We start from the raw sequence: 22,740 nt of genomic DNA, 5'->3' as shown, positions 1-22,740 counted from the left end.
GCTGCCGCCGTCGCCGGGCCGACAACGACGACGACGATGGGCCAGTCGTCGAGCAACACCGGGCACAGTGGTGAGTCTCTTCCCTCCCTCGAATCTCAATATTATCTCACGGCGAATACATACAGCGATTACGTGCGAAATCCCATTTCACCGGGTGTTTTGTACCGCTGTGGTTTTTTTTTTTTTTATTTCATTTCTTCCCCGTTGTATGTACGCACGCGTACGCGCGCACACGCGCGCGCGCGTGTGTATCACATTTTGATTGACATGTGTTAATTGCGACGGCAATCGACCGTCGATGATCGCCGACGACATTCAGCGGCGTCGACGACGATGACAGGACGCGCTCTCGCGAGTCGTCGAGCGCGCGAGAGATCTCTACGAGGAGGTTATGATTATGTGTCCGTGACAGGGATGGCATTCAGTACAGTCCCCTTCCCTCTCTCCTTATGCGCTCTCTTCGGTGGCATCAATGAGATGCCCCGCGCGCGCGTCTCCTTCCAGGAATTTTCCTCTCGACGAGAGAACTGAACCTGATTCGATCTCGCGAAATTGTTTGATCGATCCGACGCACGGATTATTATTGCGCGTGTTGTTTTGAATGAAACGGTGTTTGTTCGAAAAAGGAAAGCGCCGCCGCGTGCGACTTCCTCCCCCGTTTTGATGCGCTTCGCGATGCAAAACGATCCGCGAGGAATAAATTTTTTTAAGTACATTCTTTGGAAATTCAATTTCTCTGTCGTTCTTTCGACAAGCTGCCAAATTTATTTATTTCACACGCGCGAGAGAGAAATGTTAAAGTTTCAAAGTATCGGATAATTTCTCATTACAGACACACTCGCAAGGAAGGGAAAGATTTGAAATAAAAATGATAAACAAACGTGACAGCGTTATAGACTGTCTCGTAATGTAATCCTTTTGACTTTCAAGTGACTTTTTCGCGCGAGCCGCGCGTTTATTTTCTCACACAATAATTAACGTATCTACACAATACACAGTCAAGTTTCAAAGTTTACGCTCGACGCTCGCTTGCTCACTATTACCGACGTATCTTTTATACTGACTCCGTCTGGGAGCGACATCTGCTTTGACAGTGTGTTCTCGGCTCTGTTGGTACATGATGTATAACGTGTGTGTTTGAGCGAGATCTCAAATTTATTAAACAAATACGCACACCGTATAAATTTTTCACCGTTAAATAGTCATTTGCGAGACAAAAACCTTGCAATTACATTTGACCGAAGAGGCGTAATCTGTTCGAATCAGTGCGATGTGACTAATACATCGTGCTTATTTTTTTTTTTTTTAAATAAACAATACCGATGACAATATGAGAATCAGCGCGCGTCAACGAGTCTCGTTGCGACAAAAATTATATTCGCGATTTGCACATCTCTCTGAACGTTTGATGCGACACCACGTTCAGAGAGCGCATAATTCATAACGGATTGCATTTGCCGAGGCAATTTTTCACACGTGCGAAATTACACGCGGACATACGACGCGTTGCCATTTACGTTTCGACGGGGCGTGCGCGCGCGATATTTTGCCAGCTGCATTTTTCGATGCGCACCTTTCGATTCCATTTCGTATATAAGGTTGGGTTTCAAGGCTTGCAAGATGCTCCCGCACCCCCGGGTCGTAGCCACCTATCAGAGATCCCGTCCGTTTCGGCCGTACATGGGCCACAGATGGTATTGTCATATGGCAGACACACAGGACCACGGAAGGCGGTAAAACCGCGATCGCACATCCGCACAAACATCCCAAAGACGACAGACTCGACGCGAGCGCGCGCACCTTTCCAATTATCTAATCGACGTCACGCGAAACCGAGAGATCTTTTCTTCCTGCGAGAAACAGAGAGAGAGAGAGAGTGAGAGTGAGAGTGAGACGCGTGTTTCGACCGGACACTATAATCAAGAACCACACCCCGGTCAATAGAGAGATGACGTTCATTAAGCGAGTCATTTGTGTGTTCGATTCGACGATACAAGACCGCAGAAACTTGCAAGACGCGCGTCACTGCGAGTGACTCCGCGAATCAAGTTCGAAAAAATATCGTTGCAAAGTAAATTCTCTCTCTCTCTCTCAAAAAAAAAAAGAAATTGCTAGATACGTGCACTTCGAGATTCGTGTAGGTAGACGAGTCACTTCCGGGAAAAGAGAGTATTAAACGCGGAAGAAGAAAACCGTAGACGATGCGCCGGTGTGTTCAGGGCAGCGACCCAGTTCTCATATATATTTATACCAAGAAGACGCTATGCCGGCTGCGTGTGGCCATTTTGGAGGCCTAGAGAGAGAGAGATTACATACACGTGCGCGCGCGCGCGACGACGACGACGACGACGACGAGGAGAGAAAGAAGAAGAAGAAAAAGGCGTCTCCGTGCGTCACGAGACGTACTCTCTCTCTCTCTCTCTCTCTGGCGCGGCGAGTCTAATGACTCTGGAAATTCAATTCCGGTTGCGTCGCAGCAACCTACGAGACCTCGTAGCTGCACTTTGAGATAATTTCGTTACACCGGAGATCTATCAGCGTCAACGGAGTCTGCGAGGCACGCGACTCTGCGAGAAGTTGGGACGCATCGAATTTATCTCTCTTTCTCTCTCTCTCTCTCTCTTTCTCTCTCGAGAACGTTAATATATTCAGAAATTATTAATATTACGTCTAAGAGCAAATTACTCTCAGTTATTTGTTACGCATGCCCGTGCAAATAAATCGGTCCTCATCGTGCAGGTCGCGCGATCTATAAATCTCAATCAGAGATGTGGTGTGCTTCCTCCCGTGCGATCGCACACAGCTGAGCAACGTCGATCCGAGAACAACGTTGAGCAACAATGACTTTGCCACGTGAGGTTGGATTTTTCAAAATTTTCTTTTGTGCGAAAGAAAAGAAACCGGGCTTGGCGAAAAACTCGAGGAAGGGAAGGGAGGAAGTAAGAGGGGTGTGGAAAAAACGTCGCCGGCGCTTGAATCGCGCAACCACCGTACAAAGATCGCATTGTGCGACGACGCAAGTCGGAGGAGAATTGTGCTCTCCAACCTGATCAAGCAGCAGGTCCTTTGTGTGCCACCGAAGACTACTGGGTCAGGTAGCCCCGGGGGTAGGACGCGGAGGAAGGAAAACTCGTAAACTATCCATAGAACGAAGCAAAAACCGTCTCTTGAAAAGCGTAACTTCTGTTGACAGGGAAAAAGTCCGCAAAGAGGAAGGAAGGGAGAAGTTTTTTTTTTTTTTTTTTTTTAATTTCCTTCGGAGGAAAATTTTTTTGCGACTTGTATCGCGCAAGATAAACAAAGAGTTTGCCGGAAAAAAAGTTTTGTTCGAAACACACACACACTTAATCTAAAAAAAAAAAAAAAATACAAAGAAATTTACTCGCGCGCGATTAGCAAAGTACTGCAGACGCGCGCGCAGCGCGTCGAAAGCGGAGCGAACTGTAAAATTAATAGCCACGCGAGCGATTGCAGTCGACGGCGTGGCGGGCAATAAGCAAATCTTATTTTTGGGTTTTGCGAGCGTTAAATTCGCCTGCATTTCGTCGCCGCGCACACACGCTCGCTTGCATTAAATCGAAGTGGCGTCCGTTTTCGTACGGCGATCTGTCAATAAACTCCTGCGGCGAGGTTTCGGAACATATATCGCGAAATATAGGTCATTACGGATGATGTTCACGACGGGGGAGGGGGAGGAGAGAGGAGGAAGAAAAAAGCTGCACGCGTTCGCTATTTTTATCACCCTCTCGTCGGTTGATTTACCGAGCGATCGTGATAAACCGCGAAACCGGGAACGATAAAATATCGGCTCTCAACGGCTTCTGTGATTTTTTGAGATTTGTTTCTACTGTAGGCGCGAACGCGTAAGCGCGAAGAGTTTCGGAAGAATTTCGAGTTCTAAACCGCGAATCGATTAATGCGCGAGGCGAGTTGATGATAGAACGGAGGGGAGGGAGAAAAAAATTACGGCGCTCGCTACCACGAACACGGAAATAAATTGTTCACCGGCGTATCTCGACGACGCGGCTCACACGTGCGCGTCTTATTTCCATGTACATACGAACGCGTATGTACGACGGCGATGCGTGCCTCAAAGTCGACGGCGTCGTCGGGCTATTTTTGACGCCAGATACACACGGATCGTAATTATTGCATCCGCTCCCTCATTCTTCTATTCCGGGGGAAATAGAAGAACGAGGGAGGAGAATCTTCTTCCCAGATAATTACGTGTGGAGAAGAGACGAATGTATACGTTATCGATACGTATACAACATTCTCGGGAAATAAATTCCAACATTCTGCGGGCGGGATAATAAATCTCATGGGAGATTGGATGAGATCCAATGGTCGAGAACTGTCAAAAGTGACTTTATCCGTCGATACTACTCGGCATTTCCGCGTTGAGACAAAAAAAATCAACTGTAAAGATTTATCTGCGGAAATTGAGATCGTCGCGGTACATCCTGGAAAACTGAGCCGGCGACACAGCCGAGAGACAACGTCGTCGATTCGGCCGCTATAGCCACCGTCGGTAGTCGGCCACCGTCTATTCCCAGTGCGGTACGTTGCAACACGTAGCGCGCGCGCGACCGACCGATCCGCGTCGCGCGTTGTTATTCTTAACCCGAGTCGGTAGGACGAGACGCGGAGGGGGTGAAAAAAAGGGCAAAAGAGCGTGTCTATGACGTCAATTGGAAAAGGTTCCTGTCGTGCCACGGGGCGCGAAACGCGCGACTCGCTTCTCTTCTTCATCCGTCTCCCCTCTTCTCCGTCATCGTCGCGAAAGCCAAAACCTCGGGCTTTTCTTCTCTCGCCTTCGGGTCCCCTTTCGCGCCCCCTTCCGGCGTCCCCTTCATCCCTCTCGGCGCGGCGCGGCACGGTGCTGTTCGCCGCTCGTTAGAATCCGGCGAAAGTGCGTGACGATGGTATTCGCGCGTACGGTGTAGGCAATTGGCCGCACGTCAAGCGCACCAGCTATTTGCAACCCTCGTGGATTAATTTTAAGAGAGAACGACAATTTGGGAACTACGCATACCCGCCCGCCGCTCCTCGCGCGTTCCGCGCGACCGATCCTCTTTCACTTTCAACGACCGCCGCCGTAGATATACTCGCGATTTAGCCGAGAAAATTCCTCGCGAGAGAGACGGACGTTTGGTTGAATGGCGACGGCACGTTTCGCGTTTTGTAAAACGACGCGAGCGCCGTAGGCTTTTTTAAAAAATGCGTCGCAATAATGTCGAAAAGTGTCAAATGCGATTAGTTTTCAAAAAAGGTGTGTCGTTCGGCTCGTCCTTTGCGAGATGAAAGTAATGAAGTAATCACTTTCGCCTCTAATTCAAATGGAGTGCTCGTTTGCATCGAGAAATGCATTTGGATCGATACACCGCGCGCCGCGGAAGAGCCGCCAGAAACGGGAGCTTTTATCCCTGCCTGCCTCGCGATTAATTATGCGAACTTATTCGCTCGCTGCAATTAAAGCGCGAGCGTTCTTTTACGCGCGCGCGCTTGTGTGTGGGTGAATGTCAGGGTCGACATACGCGGTGGGATCGATCGAGAGGATGGGAAAAAAAAAAAAGAGAAAAACTGAGAGACCGAGAGAGGCTTTTTATCCTTCGTTATAACATGACGGTCGAAGCCCTCGCAATTATAAAAACCACCCTTTCGCAAACTTGATGGGGTTGCCAGAGAAAACTCCCGCTTGACTGAAGAAAAGAAACAAATGCTTACTCGAAGCCCAGGGAGAATTCCCTCCTCCCACGTGCCTTTTTTGCCGCGGGGGAATAAACCAGGAAATTTTTTTTTAACATGCGCAGTCCTGAGAAACACATTTTAATGTTCTGAAACGAATTTCATTGCGTTTCAGCACGTACGCCGTTACTTTATTAATTGCTTTTAGTTAATTAATTTATTATTATTGTTGAGATAAATGTAAAATGTTTTTCTCTTTGCGAAAAAATAATTACTATAATAAATAAACACGTTAACTCGTCTATACATAGTCACGCTTTTTGTCTCAGTCATATGTTTGAGATTGTTTTTCATCCCCCGACTTTCATCCGGCTCACGAGTTTTTGTGATTTTTTTTCTCGAAGAAGGGTTGAAACGCGCACAGACTCTAAACGTCATAACTCATCGAGTCATCGGGTGTTGCGGGAACAAACAGTGGGAACAGCAACAATTGCCGCTTGCAGTGGCAAGCAAGCGAGTGCTAATGATCAGAATTAACCCTTTCGCTATTCAAGCTCATCGTCCACCCTTCCTCCGAAAATTCACGGCGTGTTAGGTTCCCCGTTTCTGAGACGTATTTAGTTCCCCCGTCTTCTCCTCGCCCCCTCCTCGGCTTAACCCTTTGAGACGGGCTTTTATAATGTCACACCAATAACGTATCGTCGATATACACAAAGAGAAGACTATAGAATTGTAACGATTTTTTTTTTTTTTGACAAAAAATTGAGTTTTCGTTAAACGATTCTTTTGCGAGATTTATATTCGTCGGAAAATTGTTTGGATATTCTCGAGTGTGTTCATTGATGACGACTGAAATATTTCCGAAATATTTCCGAGAAAGAGAACGTAATAATTAACATGAACGGGGGTTAAATTTAGTGCGCGCCGTGGTCGGTCTAAATTTAGGGTGACTTAAAAAAAATTCTTCGACGTCCCGCTTCTTCTGTCTGTTCGTCCCACGTGATTGCGTCAATCTTTTGGCAACAATTCACCGACGCGATTTCTTCGGTGTACACACATTGACGTATTTATTTATTTATTTTTTAAAATAACACAGCTGATAACAGTATTTTCTTTTTTTCTTCCAAGTTATTGTATTATAGAGATAATTTTACATGCGTGTAGAAAAGGAACAACAATTTTGTGACACATGTAAAAGGAATAATTCTAATAACAAGTACCACGCTTCACCGGACGCGTACGAATGTTATTGCTCAACGTTAAATTAATTACCACCTGGCTGGGTTATAAGAAAGACACCCGTTCTCTTCTAAGTGCCATAGTCGTGTTCCGAGTGTGAGACTCGAAGAGAAATGTTTTTTTCCCGAACCACCTGTTCGGCGAGCCTCTGTCACATTGTGCGCACGCATATGCAGATATTTCTCGCCTCGCAAACAAACGGATAACGAAGAGCTCCCGGTGTTTCTCCGTTAAACCGCTAAAGAGACGAATTTCTCTTCGATCGATTATTAATTTCGCACAGCTCGGTTGCAAGAGAACACGAAGTTTATAAAAACTCTAACGAACCGTAACTGATCAATGAGTCGTTTGCAAGTTTTTTTTTTCCAGAAAACCGAGACCTACACCGAGACATACGCGACTTAATAAACGGAGGCAACTTTCTTTTTTTTTTTTTTTGTACATAAAGTTATTAATAATAAAAAAAAATTACAAGACGTGGAGACGAGAAACGGAAAAATACGAATTTGTGTCACGCGTAATTACGAACCAGGTAACGCAGCCTCCCTTAAGGCGACGTGCGCCATTTTTCCCCCGCCATGGTGATGATTCCGACACGCGCCTGCCGTGCCGTTGTCGCGTGGCTCCGTCCACTGAAAGAAACTCGAAGCGGGCGAGAGCGATGGAGAGAAGAGATCGCGACAGGGTCTCGACGAGGACGGAGCGAATGCGGGAGCGTATTCGCGAGACGCAGATCGAGCGAGGAGAGAAGAGGTTTGAAGTCGCCACCTGCCACGAATGAATCGGCAGATGTTACACCGGCTTGACCGACCGATTCTCTCGGATCGCCTCCTGATTACGAAAAGGTCCCGAACCTGGAAAATAAACTCGCCGACCGTTTGGAACGACATCAACATACATGTTGTGGGTAATCCAAACTGTCCCATATAACTGTTCCATAAGTTATCTATTTTATTTATACACACGTTGCAAAACGATGAAGTTTGGTTGGATATTGAAATTTTGATTCGTAAGTGGAGCTGGAAAAAAGTGATCGTTCCCGATGATTAAATATTTGAAGTACAAATCGTCGTTTTGAAAATCTTCTGTGCGTTAAATTTCAAAGTCTCACTTCGGGGAAATTCTACACATCGCTCACGTTCGCAACGATGTGTCGATTTTCATGTATTTCTCGTATGTACGGTGAAGTATTCGTGCGTATGATAACTAAATAACTTCTCTTCGAGAGAAGTCGGGCTCTGATCCCCATCCAGACGAGACAGCTCGGGAGCTTCCTAAAACCGACTCCCATCCGAAAGAGAGAGAGAGAGAACTTCGGGGATCACAGGAAACGAGCAGAGGGTAGAGTCTCGGGATAGTGCTGTTACCAAGCGAACGTATTAACGGCGGTGGTAGGAGGCTCGACAGATGTTGAGAATTTCGACCTCGAGAGCTCCGGGCCTCTGTACGAAGTGAAAGAGGGAAAGGAGGGAGGGATGTGAGAGCAGCAACGGTGGCGGCTGAGAGAGAGAAACGAGATGTTGGAGAGAAGACAATGGAGCATGGTGGCGCGTGGCAGCATGGGCACCATGGTGGGGATAAGTACGGGGTGTAGGAGACACTTAAGACGATGATCAGATGATGTGGAGAGAGGAAAGAGAGAGAGAGAAAGAAAAAAAGATGCTGAACGAGAGGGTACGAGTGAGAGAGGGAGAACGAGACAAGCTCTGAAAACTTCGGGGACGTTGAACCTTTACCTAGGTTTCCGATTACATCGGATCGCTCTCAAAGGTGTTCGAAGAAATTTAAACATGCTCTCTCTTTCTCTCTCTCTCTTTCTCTCTTCTCTCTCTCGATTTCTTTCGAGACTCCCTACTGCTACGCGATCAAGATAATGTAAGCAAAAAGATTATTTAAAACTAAGAGGCTCTGCAAAAAAAAAACTGCCTTCGTGAACGAGTCGGCCATTAATTAAACGGATCCATCGTCTATTTCGTCATGTCGGTAGCGGTAGTTGTTCGGCAGCAGTCGGAGATATCGCGCCGAGATAAAAACCTGCTGCACCAAATCGAAGGCGTATGGGCACCGATCGGCATTCTTCACCAGCTGACACCCCGGCGCGTGCCGCCGACTCTTTTATACGAGAAACGACTCTTTCGTCTCTTCTCCTCCGCGCTCTCCGCGATTAACGAGAGATTATACCACGTGTTCCTCGATACAAAGAGACGTGTTTCCCTGACGAGAGGATTTTTTTTTGCAACCTCTCGCGACGATTGACGGGGATATGTATATATAGGTATACGATGCATTAAACACAGCTCACATTGGACACAATAACAAGATCTACATTCGAGATACGAACTTTATCAATCGACTGACCGCTGTCCAAGCTCTCCGGCGAACAATGCGTCAATTTGCTCCGTAAGCCCGGATCGAACAATCGAAGCGGGACAATCAGAACCTGACGATCGAACGACGGTTACTCTTTATTCCAACTCGCAGAGGGATGCGTATTTAAACTATTTCCACATCGAACTTGTATATAAAAAAATACAAGTTAACGCACACTCTCTTCGCCCGAATGACAGAATAAATTAACGGAAAATTATACATCGCGCGCGACTAGACGGAGATCTCGGAGAATCTCATCCCCATTAAAGAGGGGGATCCGATTCGGGGTGTGGGTGACAGCTTCTTCCGCAGACCGAATGGACTTAGCTCTGTTCCGGTTCCCCTTTTCCGCCGGTCGCGGTCGGCACAAGGAAGAAGGCGCGGGAGCTGTATAAAGTGGGTATATGATGTGAATGGGATATGTTGTGAGCTGTTCGGCTGCGCATTGTTGATTGAACAATGGCGTCTGGCTTGTACTTCACCAAGGGAAGCTCACGGAGGCAGCTGACACACCCTGACTGTGACGAAGTTGCTCCGCCCCCGAGCGCGACAAATTTTTATCGAGAGATTAATTCCACAGTTCTCCTGAAGATCTTCCTGAAGACACCCGAGTGTCTTCGTTGTACATCTCCGAGTTTGCTGCATATTTCGAGCGGATCGTTCTCAAACGCTCGAGAAGTAGTTCCTTTCTATTATTCGCCGCAGACTAGTCCCAACACGCCGACCGTTACACTGCTATCTAGTTTTGCGGCCTAAACTGACGACCGCAGCGTTTAGCCATTCATCTTTTGACAGGGTCGTTTGCGTAAAATGCGTCGGTTGCAAACGTGACTGTCGGATTAGTAGACACGTTTCCAACCGCTCTTAAGTTTTTCGAGAATCGTGATGTTCCTCTTAGTTTGTCTCGGCAACTTGCAATGACCTGATGCGTGTAATATGTTTTTTTTTTTTTTTTACAATTCAAATTTGTGAAATGCAACTTACGTCGCGAAAATGTGAAAGTAACCGGACGGAGTTTTATCGGCGCGTATAGTTTCTCGTATTTCACGAAATTCTATACACGTCATAGAATTGCTTTTATCTTTCGCCAATTTGTTTTCGTCGTCTGGCACGCAGCTGTGTCGCTGCTGCGCTGCATGACCGGCGTGCATCGGCCGCAATGAGCGTCGGAATCCATTGAAAGCACCTTCGGCGGAGTATCGACGAACAATTTAGACACCTGGGGTCCTCCCGTGCATAAAAATTGACACCTGGTAAACATATGCCGAATCTTCGCTTTTCATTTACGGATGCTCCGTCCGAGAGGTTTTCTTTTATCGATTTTGTTTTTGTTTACCTCTTTTTTTTTTTTGCAAATTCGCAGCCCGTCCGTCTCGCGCCGATTACCGTACGCAAAAGATTCTTTACGAGATAGGATTTATTTACGACGAAACAGCGCGGTGATAAAATTCTAACTTTACAACGATGCGTTCTGCTAAATAAATAAATTTCTCGACACGCACACACACACACACACACACACACTCCCGCGCGAATGGCGAAAAGTTTTTACGCGCAATAAGCGCAAAAGCGAAGAATTGAAAACCGGGGAAACATCTGGCGCCAGAATAGCTCCCAGTTTGATGAACTGTATCGGAATTCCCCCGGGGGGAAGAGGAGGATGCGAATATATTTGAATAAAAACCAAAGGTGATACACGCGCGCGCGCGCTATACTACACCCCCTTTTTCATGTCTCTCTTCCATTAAAAACCAGCTGAGCTTCTGGTTTTCAGCTCGTCGCCGCCGTCGCGCGTCTCCATGGTTACTGATTAATGCATTTATTATGTAATGAAAATGCAGAGAGTATGTTATGTCAAAAAGAGCGCGGCGGAGTAAAAGTCACCCGCGCGCGCAAAAAAAAAAAAAAAAAATTCACTCCGTGAATCGGAAAATTGCTTTGTTCTTGCTGCGTACATATGTACGCAATGTATTTTTTAAAGTGAAATTACATTTTTTTTGTTAGAGCGAACGAAATTTGTAAATTTTCGAATCGCTTATTAAAACACGTTTTAACCGCACGTTGTTGTTTACGACGTTCTGTTTAAATCGGGATTTAATGCCTCGACATCTCAGGATCTACCGAGACGTGACGATTGCTTCGTGAATACGTAAGAAGTGACGTTCTTTTCATACGGAACGAAGAAGATTCGAGCGAACAACTCGACGTGACCCGCGCGCGTACGTCTCTTTGTGCGTCGGGCGATCTTGAGGTAATGAACTTTGTTTAAACGATCGCTCGGTAAACTCCGCACGGACGAGCGCGTGTAGCACGTGCCGCTTCTACGGTTTCCTCTCGGCGCGCTTTCTTCTTCTCGATGTGCAACGCACATCGGAGTATAACTGGGTAATAACTCGAAATTGACGAGGTGAATTTTTTTGTGAATTAAATGTGACAAATATTTAAATTCGAAAGTTCCGTTCAAAAAATCGATTTATTAAACAGAGTAAACAATAAAATTGTATTGTTTCTTTCTCGTCTGTGTTTACATCAGCGTTTTTCGAGAATTGAAAGGTTCTCTTATTTATTTTCTGAATTTAATCGACAAAACACCCCATGATTTATCGGATCGGTTTCTTCTTGTACTTGCAAATGCGCGTTGTACGACGACGATGGTCGAGCGGAAAACAGGATCTGCGACCGTTATATACTCTTCCCGACTGCTATCGTGTTAAATTTCGAATTTTTATCGATCGATCTTGCACGATGAAAACAGGTGTGCGAGAACGATACTGAAAGTGATCGGACAACGCGTATATACATGCCTCGACAATGAAGCAATCAGTCTCTCGTGCGAGTCGCTCACAGTTGCCGCTTGATGATAATGCGAGACAACACAAAACGTTGTAAAGCGAGCCTTTCGAAAAAGCGAGCGAAAGCGAAAATTTCTCGAGGTCTTTATTTTGCGTGCGATGAGAAATTGTATGACAATTACAATCAAAACTGACAGCGCATGCTTTTTAAAATTAGACAATAGCGTTCGTCGCTGAAGCAGCATATTGTATTAAAGTACTGCTTTTGAAGACCAAGACGACTTAGCCGTTGTCTTTAAGCGTCGGTGAACTGCCTTTCAGTTCGCATTAAATTCCATCATTACGGGACGTAATGAAATGCCTGTCTGCGGCCCGGCAACCAGTAAACAGAGCCTGCAACGCGATCGTTACTTGTATCAGGTGGACGATAACCGGACAGCATAAACGTTCCCGTTTCGAGCGTCACACTTGCGTTCTCGTACTCACCTGTCGGATTCGTTCGCGAAACTCAATTTCTCATCGAAGCACGATCGGTTCGGACTTCGACAAAAATTCTCAAGTCGCAAGGTAGAAAGTCGATGAGCCACTTTCGTTTTGTTTTATATTCCATCTCTCGCCACAACAAATTTATATTTCTCGCTCGGAGAAATATTTTTTTTTTGATAAAAATTCAAGAGGTTGTCACACAATCTGTGTGTAGTTCGAAAACAATTTTTTCGAGTTTTGTAAGTACGTTGTCCACACACGTGTGTGGTATTTAAACTAACGTATCAAGTGCGTGATAATAAAATAACACATCGATGAGTATGCAAGATCATCGCGGTCCTCAATTTGTGTTCCGCAAAAAAATAAACGGCGCGCTTAATTCGCGCATCTCGATGATTTTCGACGCACGCTTATCGCGTGCTTCGCGACGATCGAGCGTGTCAGTTAATTCGACACAATCTCTGTTTTTTGCTAAATACGTCGATTATCTACGTAGAAACTTGTTAAGCAGGAGGAATTCTGTCAATGAGATCGAGGCCGTTGTATCCTACTCTGTCCCTTCCTACCTCTCTCGCGCGTGCTTCTCGTATCTGTTAAAACGTACACACACAGTCAAGGCGGCCAAACGCCATTGGACGACGGGCACGCGCACGCACCTGCCACGCACGCATCCTTTTCGAGTGGCCTTTGTCGAGCCGCCTCGAAGAAACACCACACACACACACACACACACACTCGGCAGCGGGAAGAAAGTTTCGTCATGCAAAAGTAGCGATCCGGCGAAGAGCTTATGTGTAATTAAGGAAGCGAGGAATGTTTGAGAAAACGCGAATTAGAAAGAGCGAGCGAAAGAGAGAGAAAGAGAAAGAGGAAAGGTACGATTTAATTAATTAGAAAGCGTGCTCGATATAATTATGTGGTCACTACACTCAAACACAAATGAAATTTAATAACTACAAATAATTGTAATTTACGACAATGTAATGTACGTTAAAACGTACTAGCTTCGAACAAAGGAGAGACTGAAAACTAACAAATGCTTAGTATTAAAAAAAGAAACTTGTGCAACGATTTAAAAAAATAGCGCACGTTCACACGAATAACCGTTAAATATCTAAATATCCATTTTAAATGGTTCCATTTAAAATGGAAAGAAGTTTCCGAGAGACGTTCCGGAAACTCAGCTGGAGAGCGATCTCTCAGGTGGAGGTCTTACTACCTGCTTGGATGATTTCAAGTCGAAGAATATTGCGTCGTGCAAAGTTGCGTTTGAAATTTATTTAATTAAATTACGTGCAGGTACGTCAAAGCTCGCCCGTCGAAAGGAACGCGTTTAAGGAGGATAGCGTCTTACGAAACAATCATTCACAAATGAGCCGAGAGACTCGTGTATTGACAATGGACACACGCCCGATAACGATTTCAATTATCTTGCAATTATACACACGGATAAATAGTCCTTGAAGAAGTTTGTTTTTTTTTTTAAATAAAATTGCGATAAATTATGAGAAGTCGGGAAGAAGTTGAGCGAAGTGCGAAGATCGTCGACACTTCTCGTCGAACTTCACTACCGAGATGTTTCGCGCTACGTGATTTTTCCGCATGTGCTTAGAATTCCAAGGATTTTTTTTTTTTGAATAGTCATCTTTTGAGTGGACTTGCCTGCATTCTTGCATTTCCGCCAAAGAGACAACGATTTTGTCCTTTCGAATCACGCCCTGTGGTTTTCGATGAACGTGAAGTTCCTACAAAAGATCCTCGGCTGTTGTTCGAAACGATTTAGAAAGCCATTACCGAGCGAGCAAGTTGGCCCACCGACGAATTTTTTTTTTTTTTTTCGAAAAGTTCGTTCGGCAAACGCCAGCGTGGAACGCGCGAGGGACAAAAATGTGCACAAACTGCGCAAAAATATCGCATTCGACAAACGAAGTTTCGACGATTTTTTTAATTTTATTTTTAAACGCACATCTTTCCGCCCGATGTCTCGCGAGACTTCGGAATAAAATCGTCGATTAAAATCTACAAGTTATAGAGGGTGGCGAAGTTTAGGCTTTCGCGCGAGATCACAAAGATCAAGCTTCGAGTGGTTCCGAGAGATTTTTTATGCGCACCTGTTCCTCGCGTCCCCGATAATTTTTCTCGAGGTAGGAGAAGAGTCTTCATCTTTTAAAATCGAACATCTGCTTTGCGTAACTGCCGCGACGCGTGTGTGTAGTGAATGAATCTACACCTTTTCTGTCCGCGTACAAAGAGATTATAAAAAAAAAAAAAAAATAAAAAATAATTTGGTATTCTAATTTGTTTCTCCGTGCCGTTCGACAACCTGATGCGATGAAGTTTTTGTTCGCGACGCGCGCGCGAGTCGATGAAACGAGAGACGCGTCGGGAAAACAGCCGCGCGATTTCTAAACACGCGTGCTCACACGGAACACTCGAGGTGTTCGCTTTAATTACGTGGTTCGGCATATCGATCGGAACGCGATGAAACTTTCCTCATCATTCACTCTCGGCGGGCGCGAGCCAGGTGCGCTGGATCACTAGCTCGACAACGAAGCGCGCGTACATATGCCGCTCACTTGTGGCGCAACTATTGCGAGGTGTATCGCTCGTGCTTTTCCGTGCGGTTATCGGATTGTTATAATTTTGTTAGCGGTACGGGTCTCACACCACCGATGCATGATCGCGTGCACGATCCCGTGCGCTTCCTGGGCGCGCGAGGCGGGCATGTGCGAACCATGTTGCGCTCTTTTCGATTTCCTGGATGTCGCGTGGCGAACACAATCGTCGACATTCGTTCGGCGACGAAACTTCAGAACTTTTCAGAAGCCGAAAACGGAGATATAATCGCGGACTACTTTTGGAGCGCGGCCTATGCGGGCTTTGTGTGTACAAAAGCCGGGACGGGTGATAAGGACCGTCTATTTGACCAACGAGATAATGGTCTCCTTTGTCGCGCTACCAAAAAGCCGATTACGCCGTGATTGGTCCTTAACGGACGCACGTATCTCTCGCGGGCTTTTCTCCCGGGCTTGCTCGTCGTAATTTATGTGAACGTCTTTTAAACTCGCTCTACAAACCGCCGTTCTTGTACGTACGCGACTGCTCGACTCTCGCTATAAAAACACACTTTTATCCGCACGCGCGTTTGTTTAGCATCGTTTAAAAATTTATAACACGCTCTTTTCACAGCACACATTTGTGTTTCGCTAAATCTGCTCTTATCGTCTTTGCGTTGCAAGCGTAGTTTTATTTGCTTGAGTTATGCCGCGCTCTTAATTAAAGAATTCATAATTTTATTGATCGGACTTATCAAGAGATAGGATTTTTTTTATTGGTTTTCTGTTTTAAAAGAAATGAAGAACCCGCATGAACGATGCAAGAGAAGAAGAAACTGCTTCCTCGGTCGCGAACCGGCACTAGTAATATCGAGAGTTTTCTTCGCATCAGGACAGGTGCACTTAAGTATTGTGAGGCAATGAGAGACGGGAATGTACCTCGCGCGTCGTCTCGTCCCGAACGATATGGTGACAGCTGAAGAATCATTACGTGACAGAGAATAACGCCCGTATGCAGCTGTCGGTACGTTTAATTGTACCATAAATATAAAATACGATTGTTCGTCACGTTCTATTCACTGGTCTTAGGGCTCGTTCGCGCTGTGCGTTTTGCAGATTTTTTTTTTTTTTTTTTGTTCTTTATTGTCGAGAAAACGCAATTTCGAGAACACATTCGATACGTTCGTGCGATTAATATACTCGATCTCGGACATAAACGATCGAGATATCAAACGCAATTCTCTTGCATCTCAGCGGTTGTAGTTTTAAAATGTGACGTCTGTTAAAAGCGACTTGACGCGCAATTACGAGAGCGAAATACGAGACGATTATATTTTACTTTCCTAGCGAACTCACTCGGGGAATATAAAGCGAGCGCGCGCTTTCTTCGGAACGTCACGTATCGCGCGTCCGCAAATTGAGTGATAATGAAATGATTGTGGTACAATAGGGTCAACTCGGTTTAGAGCCTCATGTCCTCAGAGAGCCCGTGTGTCTCTAAGAGCTTTACACACGAGCGTACGTGTCAACGCACATTGTGCTTCAATATCGTCGTCGTATACACGCACGAGTGCGAAGAAATGTACGTCACTATACGCTTCAAAATTTATAAATGTTACACGCACGTGTTTTTTTTTTCTCACGAATTTCAACTCAGTGATTCCTTTCCTACCAACTTCTTCCATTTCATCGATTGCAATTTGTAATAAGAGAAGCAATAAGAGAACATTTATTCGTTTGATAAAAAATTTTCTTCGTCGCGCGTGTTGGAGTTTGAAATGAATTTTCTTCTGTTTACGTATTTTTTCTCTTCTCCGGAAACGCGTGTTACTTTCGTAAGAGGAGACACGCCGAGTTGTGAATGGGACTGAAACACCGCTGAAGGAAAAGCATTGCATGCACACACTTTTCACGAGAGACCGTGCGTAATACCCCAAATTTATCGTACCCGAACGGACTGCTTTCAGACGCATTGCCGGTTCGACGCGAGACTCAATTCCGCCTGGAGGTTCCGCCAACCGTATCTCCGCTTCCTTGCTCGCAAAGCAGCGAAGAGACTTCGAGCCGCCTTGCCGAGTTGTGTGTTTCATTATTTGACACTCGCCAAACTGAGTATAAAATCGCATTTAAATTCGCAAATTCTCAGAATATATCGTAACTTTTTACTTGCGTATCGAAATATCTCAGTTCTTCAATGATCGCTTTGCAATGATCGCTTAACGGGATAACGAGCCTAAATACACAGTAGTCGACGAAGTTGACCGTTAGGGAGAATACGCGATTGAAATTCGAGATCGAGAGTGAAATCACGTCGCGAGATCAGCTGCGAGATCGGGAAAAAATCGGGAGAATTGCCGCGCGCGCGCGCGGGGTTAGCAACCGCGTCCGGGAACCCCCCGTCGTCCACACACCCCTCCATATATTCGGCGGAACCGCGTATACGTAGTAATCCGAGCCCGACAATACACTTCTAAAATGCCCCCGCCTTCTATATTTTCACGGGAGGGAGAGTGCGACGACGAGCGCGCGCGCGCGCGCACGCGCCAGTCTCACCGACTTCCTGCCATCCGCCTTGCTTCCGCTATTTCATATTATGTTATATGCATACGGGTCGCGCCGCGCCTCGCCGCTGACATCCTCGCAACTGGGAATCCCTATAAGGAAACGCATCTGCACGCGCGATTCCGCCGCCGCCGCCGCCGCCGCCGCTGGTTGCGAAGGGCGCGCAGCACAACGCCGAGACGACGTGGCAGACAGATGCCTGGACCCCTTATTCGTACAAGAGGGGAAATGTACAATTCGCAGCTCCCGATGCAGCTTATCCACTTATCACATTCGGTTGTTTCTCGGCTGAAGAGAACAATCCCGACGACAGAGTTGAAATATTTCGCAAACATTCCGAAAGCTTCGCCTTCGGCGTGTAAAACAAATTCTGATACAATAGAGATTTTCAGAATATATTGAATAAAAAATCGCGCGCTCTTATCTCTCTCCGAGCCTCCTCCGAAACGTGTATCGCCGCGGTGGTTTTAAGTTCCGTGAACGTGTGGCGTGTGAGCTACCGAGGCGTGTCTCCGTTTCCTCGAGGTTACGAGGCCGGATTTGCGAGGTTTTGCATTTTGCCCGCGAAATCGCAGAGGACGAGACACACGAGAAATTGATTGTCTTGAAAGAAACAAAGATACATATATATATCTCCGATGCGAAGAATTCACATCGTCTTCTGTGAAGAACTTGTTTTAATTATAAAATAAGAAATTTGTGAAAATCGCGCGCTCGAACAAAGTATGTTCAACGTATGTTTTTACTTTTCTGTTTACATTTGCGTTGCAAAATTGAAGGTCGGATTGCAATTAACGGATGCGGAGTGTAGTTTTGCGAAGTGTGTCATATTTTTCCAAGCAAATTGTGTGTGAAGGACACTTGATTTCAGGTTAGCGTTTTCGTGGCTCGACGCGAAGTCTCTCTTCTTTTCGCACTCGCGTAACTGAAATTGCACGCGTCTGTGCGTGTGCGGTCAACGGGGTGCATTATTATCATCGTCATACACATAGGCGACGTGCGAGGAAACTCTCTCGCTGCATGTGCGCGCGTGCATATATAAATAACCGGCAGAACGGGCCGCGCGTGCTGCGCGCGTTCACGTGCAGAGGGAACAATATGCGCGCGGTTTTCACGTGCGCACACAACGTAGCGGGGATATATAATGAGAAAGAGAGAGAATTAATTGACGGGGCGATGTGCGCGAAGGAAGAGAGGAGTCTTCTTTCGGACTTATCTTATAATTATATTCTCTCTTACGGAACTCGCGAGTCGCGATTATATCGTTCGCTTCCTCGGGCGCGAGTAAGAAATTAAAATAAAAAAAAAAAAAAACAATGCAGCAAATCTCGTTGCAATTATCGAGATGGAATTGCTCATTATATCGAAAAGTAAACATTCCATAATGTTTTAATTAACGTAATTAATTTGTTTCCAATTATATTAATGAAAGCTTTCGAATTTCAAACGCGATATCGTCGTTTGGCTCTTTATTAACGAGGTCCCGAGATGTGCTAATTGTCTGCTTGATCAATCGATGAATGAATTCGTCAGGCGAACGAACGGAGGTCGCCCGTTACTACTCGTCGTAATCGTTACGCAAGAGAGACGCCGGTCGTCCGAAGAAAAAGGATGTGCGAAAGGAAGCCGCAGGCCACGGTGCCGTGGGTATATTTCCCATCCTGCGAGAAGAATGCGAGTCTCTTGGCCCGTTTCCTACTCCCGCGTACGTACACCAGACACACACGAAGCGAAATAAAATATCCGCGACACACGCACGCACGCACGCACGCACGCACGCACGACCGTGAGCGGAGGAACGGTGCGTGGAAACCGCGCTGCGTGACAAATCTCTTTTTCGTCGAGTGTTATACACGCGTAGATGCTGCGCGCGCCTATTTGATTTGACTCTCGCGTGTGCCCCGGGTTAGGTTTACTCTTGACGTTAAATAAGCGCGCGTATTTGCACCTTGTACGACATACCGCAAGTTCTTTTACGTTCAAAGAAATTCTGCTAATTTAACGCGCTTTACGCGTTCTCTTACGAGAGAGGCTTGACATCTTCTTTACTTTTAATTAGACGGTTGATGAAATGACATTGGAGAAGTGGAAGAATCACAGAAGTGGAAGAAAACTTTGTATTTTTTTAGTCTAGAAATTTCACTTCTCTTTTTCCTTTAAATGTAAATAATTTTTATAAGCTAACAAAAACTAAAGTAACAGCAGCAGTTCTCTCTTTCTTTTTTTTTCTCTCTCTCTCTCATTCGAACTGACAGAGCGGTACTTTCGTTCGTACTTCGCAAGGGTGCATAATAATATCGATGCACCTTGCACAAATGTGTTGCCGCCGCAACCTGTTGGGTGTGTGCGAAATTCGAGTTACCGATCGGCGAGAGGGTCGCAGAATAAAAGTCATTTAGCGCCGTAAAGCGAGGTGCCAAATAGGGCGAGACAAATGTGAGCGCGATATGATCGATATGAAGGGTTACGGTTTTCCCGACGTTGTATATATTTAGCGCCGTCTCATCTCATTGACTTTTTCGTTTATTGCCATTTCTTTCAATGTGTGTCGCGGTTCGAGTTTTATTTACAAATTTCACCTGAGATAAACGTAATTTCATATTCGACCGTGTAAATTTTCACACACGGAACATCGAAGCTTCCGAGTTGGGTACGAAGTGTCGAATTCTCGCGAGATAGTATCCGTTGTGTATCGATCGTCATCGGGGACTTCGATTTCACTTCGTCAACTCGATACAGATCCAATTCCCGCGTGTCGGCCGCGGAAACGATGTTTCTTCCTCGCGCTTAAGTCGATTCGACGTGTTACGCAAGTTGCGTCAAATTGAAGTTCGTTTCACCGGGGGAGGGGGGAGAAAAATTATAACACGCCCGTGTTCTCGAAAAATTCGAACCCTCACGTTACGCGTTTCTCTCTTGCGAGCTCGTTAAAATTATAATGGTTGTACATCAAAAAGTGGGCTTTTTGAAATACCTAGACGATTTCTTGGTGCGAACCCGCATGAAATTAAACGAACCGTCAACCGTACAAATTCGTGACCGATCAAAAGTACGTATCGTATATATGGGTACCTGTATGAGGTACGTTCGCACGTGTGTGACTCCGCGTCAATGTACCACGGATATCATTTTTCTCCATTTGATTACCATTACCATTATCTCGGTCTGTATATCTCGTCATGGGATGAGAGATGCATCTCAAGTCCCATGGAAACACGATCTTCCCTTTCGATATGCTTCGAGCTGCGTCTCTCGGAGACCGTGTCGGAGATCGATCGCGCGCGCTCTCTCTTTCTCTCTCTCTTTCTCTCTCTCTTTCCGATTCGTCAGCATCGAAATACACTCCCAATTAAATAGATCCCTTTTCATTCTGTATTATCAAGTAATAGATAGCTCTTTACAGTCAATAGAATATAAAGGGAGAGAGGGGGAGAGAGAGAGAGATAGATAGACAGAAAGAGATGGGAAATCGCCGGGAAAAAAAGAGACTCGTGCGAACTTCGATTCGACTTCTCTCTCCGCGAACTTCGATTGTGAAAAGGTCCAAATTAACCGAAGTGAGAAGTCGAAGTTTTCTCATCCAATCAGCGGTCACTTCGTACGTGTTTAACCCCCGGGCGACGATGTATCCCAGTCTCTCGCGCGCGTTGGGGTGGCCGGGTGCGTCGCCAGCCAGGTAAGGGGCAGCTGTCCACCAGGTGCCAGTCACCCCCTCTCCGTGCGCCTCCACCTTCGACGAATCGGTGGGGATCCGTGCGGTCCGATTGGATGTTGGCTCGCGCGCGTTGCGGCAATACTCTCGCGCTCCGCAACAGAAAACAGTCAGTCGTCCCGGGGCGCTCGACCGGGCACGTAGGGCGATTTGCGATTTTTTCGTGCTGAATCGCGCCACACTCGTGTGACACGCGGTCACACTCTTTTTCCACACGCGGTTTCTTCCTCTCTCTCTCTTTATCTTGGATTTTGGGATTTACGAAGTGACCCGTAAAGAACCACCACGTCGTCGAACGAATAAAAATAGCCATCGGGACGAGATATAAAAAGGATACAATAGGCTCCATTTTTCTGATTGTCTCAATCCGTCGTCGTCCATTTCGTCGCGCTTCCTCAGTGGTGTGAAGGAACCTTAGGGAGTAATATCTTCACACGATTCAGTGTCCAAAAAAAAAAAAAAAAAAGTGCGACCGTCAGTGAATCGTCGTCGCAGTTCGATCTTCTTGTATCTTTCCTTTCTCTCTCTCTGCGAACTTTCGTTACGAATTTTCGCGCCCGAAACTCTCCTTCTCGTGCTCCGAAAGCAGCACGGCCACATTTATGGGGGTGTCCGGAGAGTGCGCGGTCAAGGGCAGCAGAAGCAGCCACCCCTGTCATTGCTGCGTTCACGTCGGTAGTTCCGGCGCGAGCGTGCAACAGCAACAGCAGCCGCCACCGTTGCCACCGTCGTCCACGCAGCCCTGCGAACCTCATCATCATCACCATCATCAGCACCATCATCATCACCACCATCATCACCATCACGGCAAGCACGCACCGGCGAACGCGTCGCCGCAACACAACAACAGCGGCGACAACAACAACATCCTGGCACCTCTACGCAGCAAGATGAAAGTGCTGAAGAAGCTTAAGCGCAAGATGGGTCTAGGTGAGCCACACCTCCGTCTTTCTCTGTCTCTCTCTCTCTCTCTCTCTGTCTCTCCCTCATTGTCTTTGACGCTTTCCGATCGTCGCTCGACTGACCATGCGACTTATTGCCGATCGATCGGACGAGCGAGACTCCGTCCGATTTTGTCGGTCAACGCACTCGGGATTTTCTTCTTGTGGGTTTGCCGTATTATATTAGAACGCCGGCTCAGCTGGTTCTCGTCAGTCTCTGATTTTTTTTTTGTCTTTGTTTACAAAATAAATCTTAATTCTCCGAGTTTGATTGCGAGTTTGGTCGAAAATATCGTCGACTCCAACACATCGAAATAAAATAAACTGGTATATAGAGCGATGAATCGCCACAAATATTGTTCCGGACTTTTGCCAAAGGAATTTGCATTCAAATT

At 46.2% G+C, this 22,740-nt stretch overlaps 1 protein-coding gene across 3 annotated transcripts in view; it reads left to right on the top strand.

Annotated features, from left to right (window-relative positions):
• The window catches only part of LOC109853800 (protein neuralized), a 52,676-nt gene that overhangs the window by 4,733 nt on the left and 25,203 nt on the right, over nt 1-22,740 (top strand). Inside the window, exon 1 of one of the 3 annotated variants that reach the window (XM_020426251.1) lies at nt 14-70. The exons of 1 other annotated variant lie outside the window; for it this stretch is intronic. In XM_020426251.1, coding sequence (XP_020281840.1) covers nt 37-70 — 34 coding nt within the window. In that variant the 5' untranslated portion in view covers nt 14-36. Of the gene's footprint in view, nt 1-13; nt 71-21,421; nt 22,335-22,740 lie in introns of those variants that run through there. One more of the 3 variants, XM_020426247.1, reaches the window with a different exon arrangement.

This window comes from Pseudomyrmex gracilis, unplaced genomic scaffold (assembly GCF_002006095.1).
Source record: "Pseudomyrmex gracilis isolate BER0280 unplaced genomic scaffold, ASM200609v1 scaffold_54, whole genome shotgun sequence".
Taxonomy (NCBI): Eukaryota; Metazoa; Arthropoda; class Insecta; order Hymenoptera; family Formicidae; genus Pseudomyrmex; species Pseudomyrmex gracilis.
Note: the sequence above shows the minus strand (reverse complement) of the source record. Positions and strands in the feature narration are given on the sequence as shown.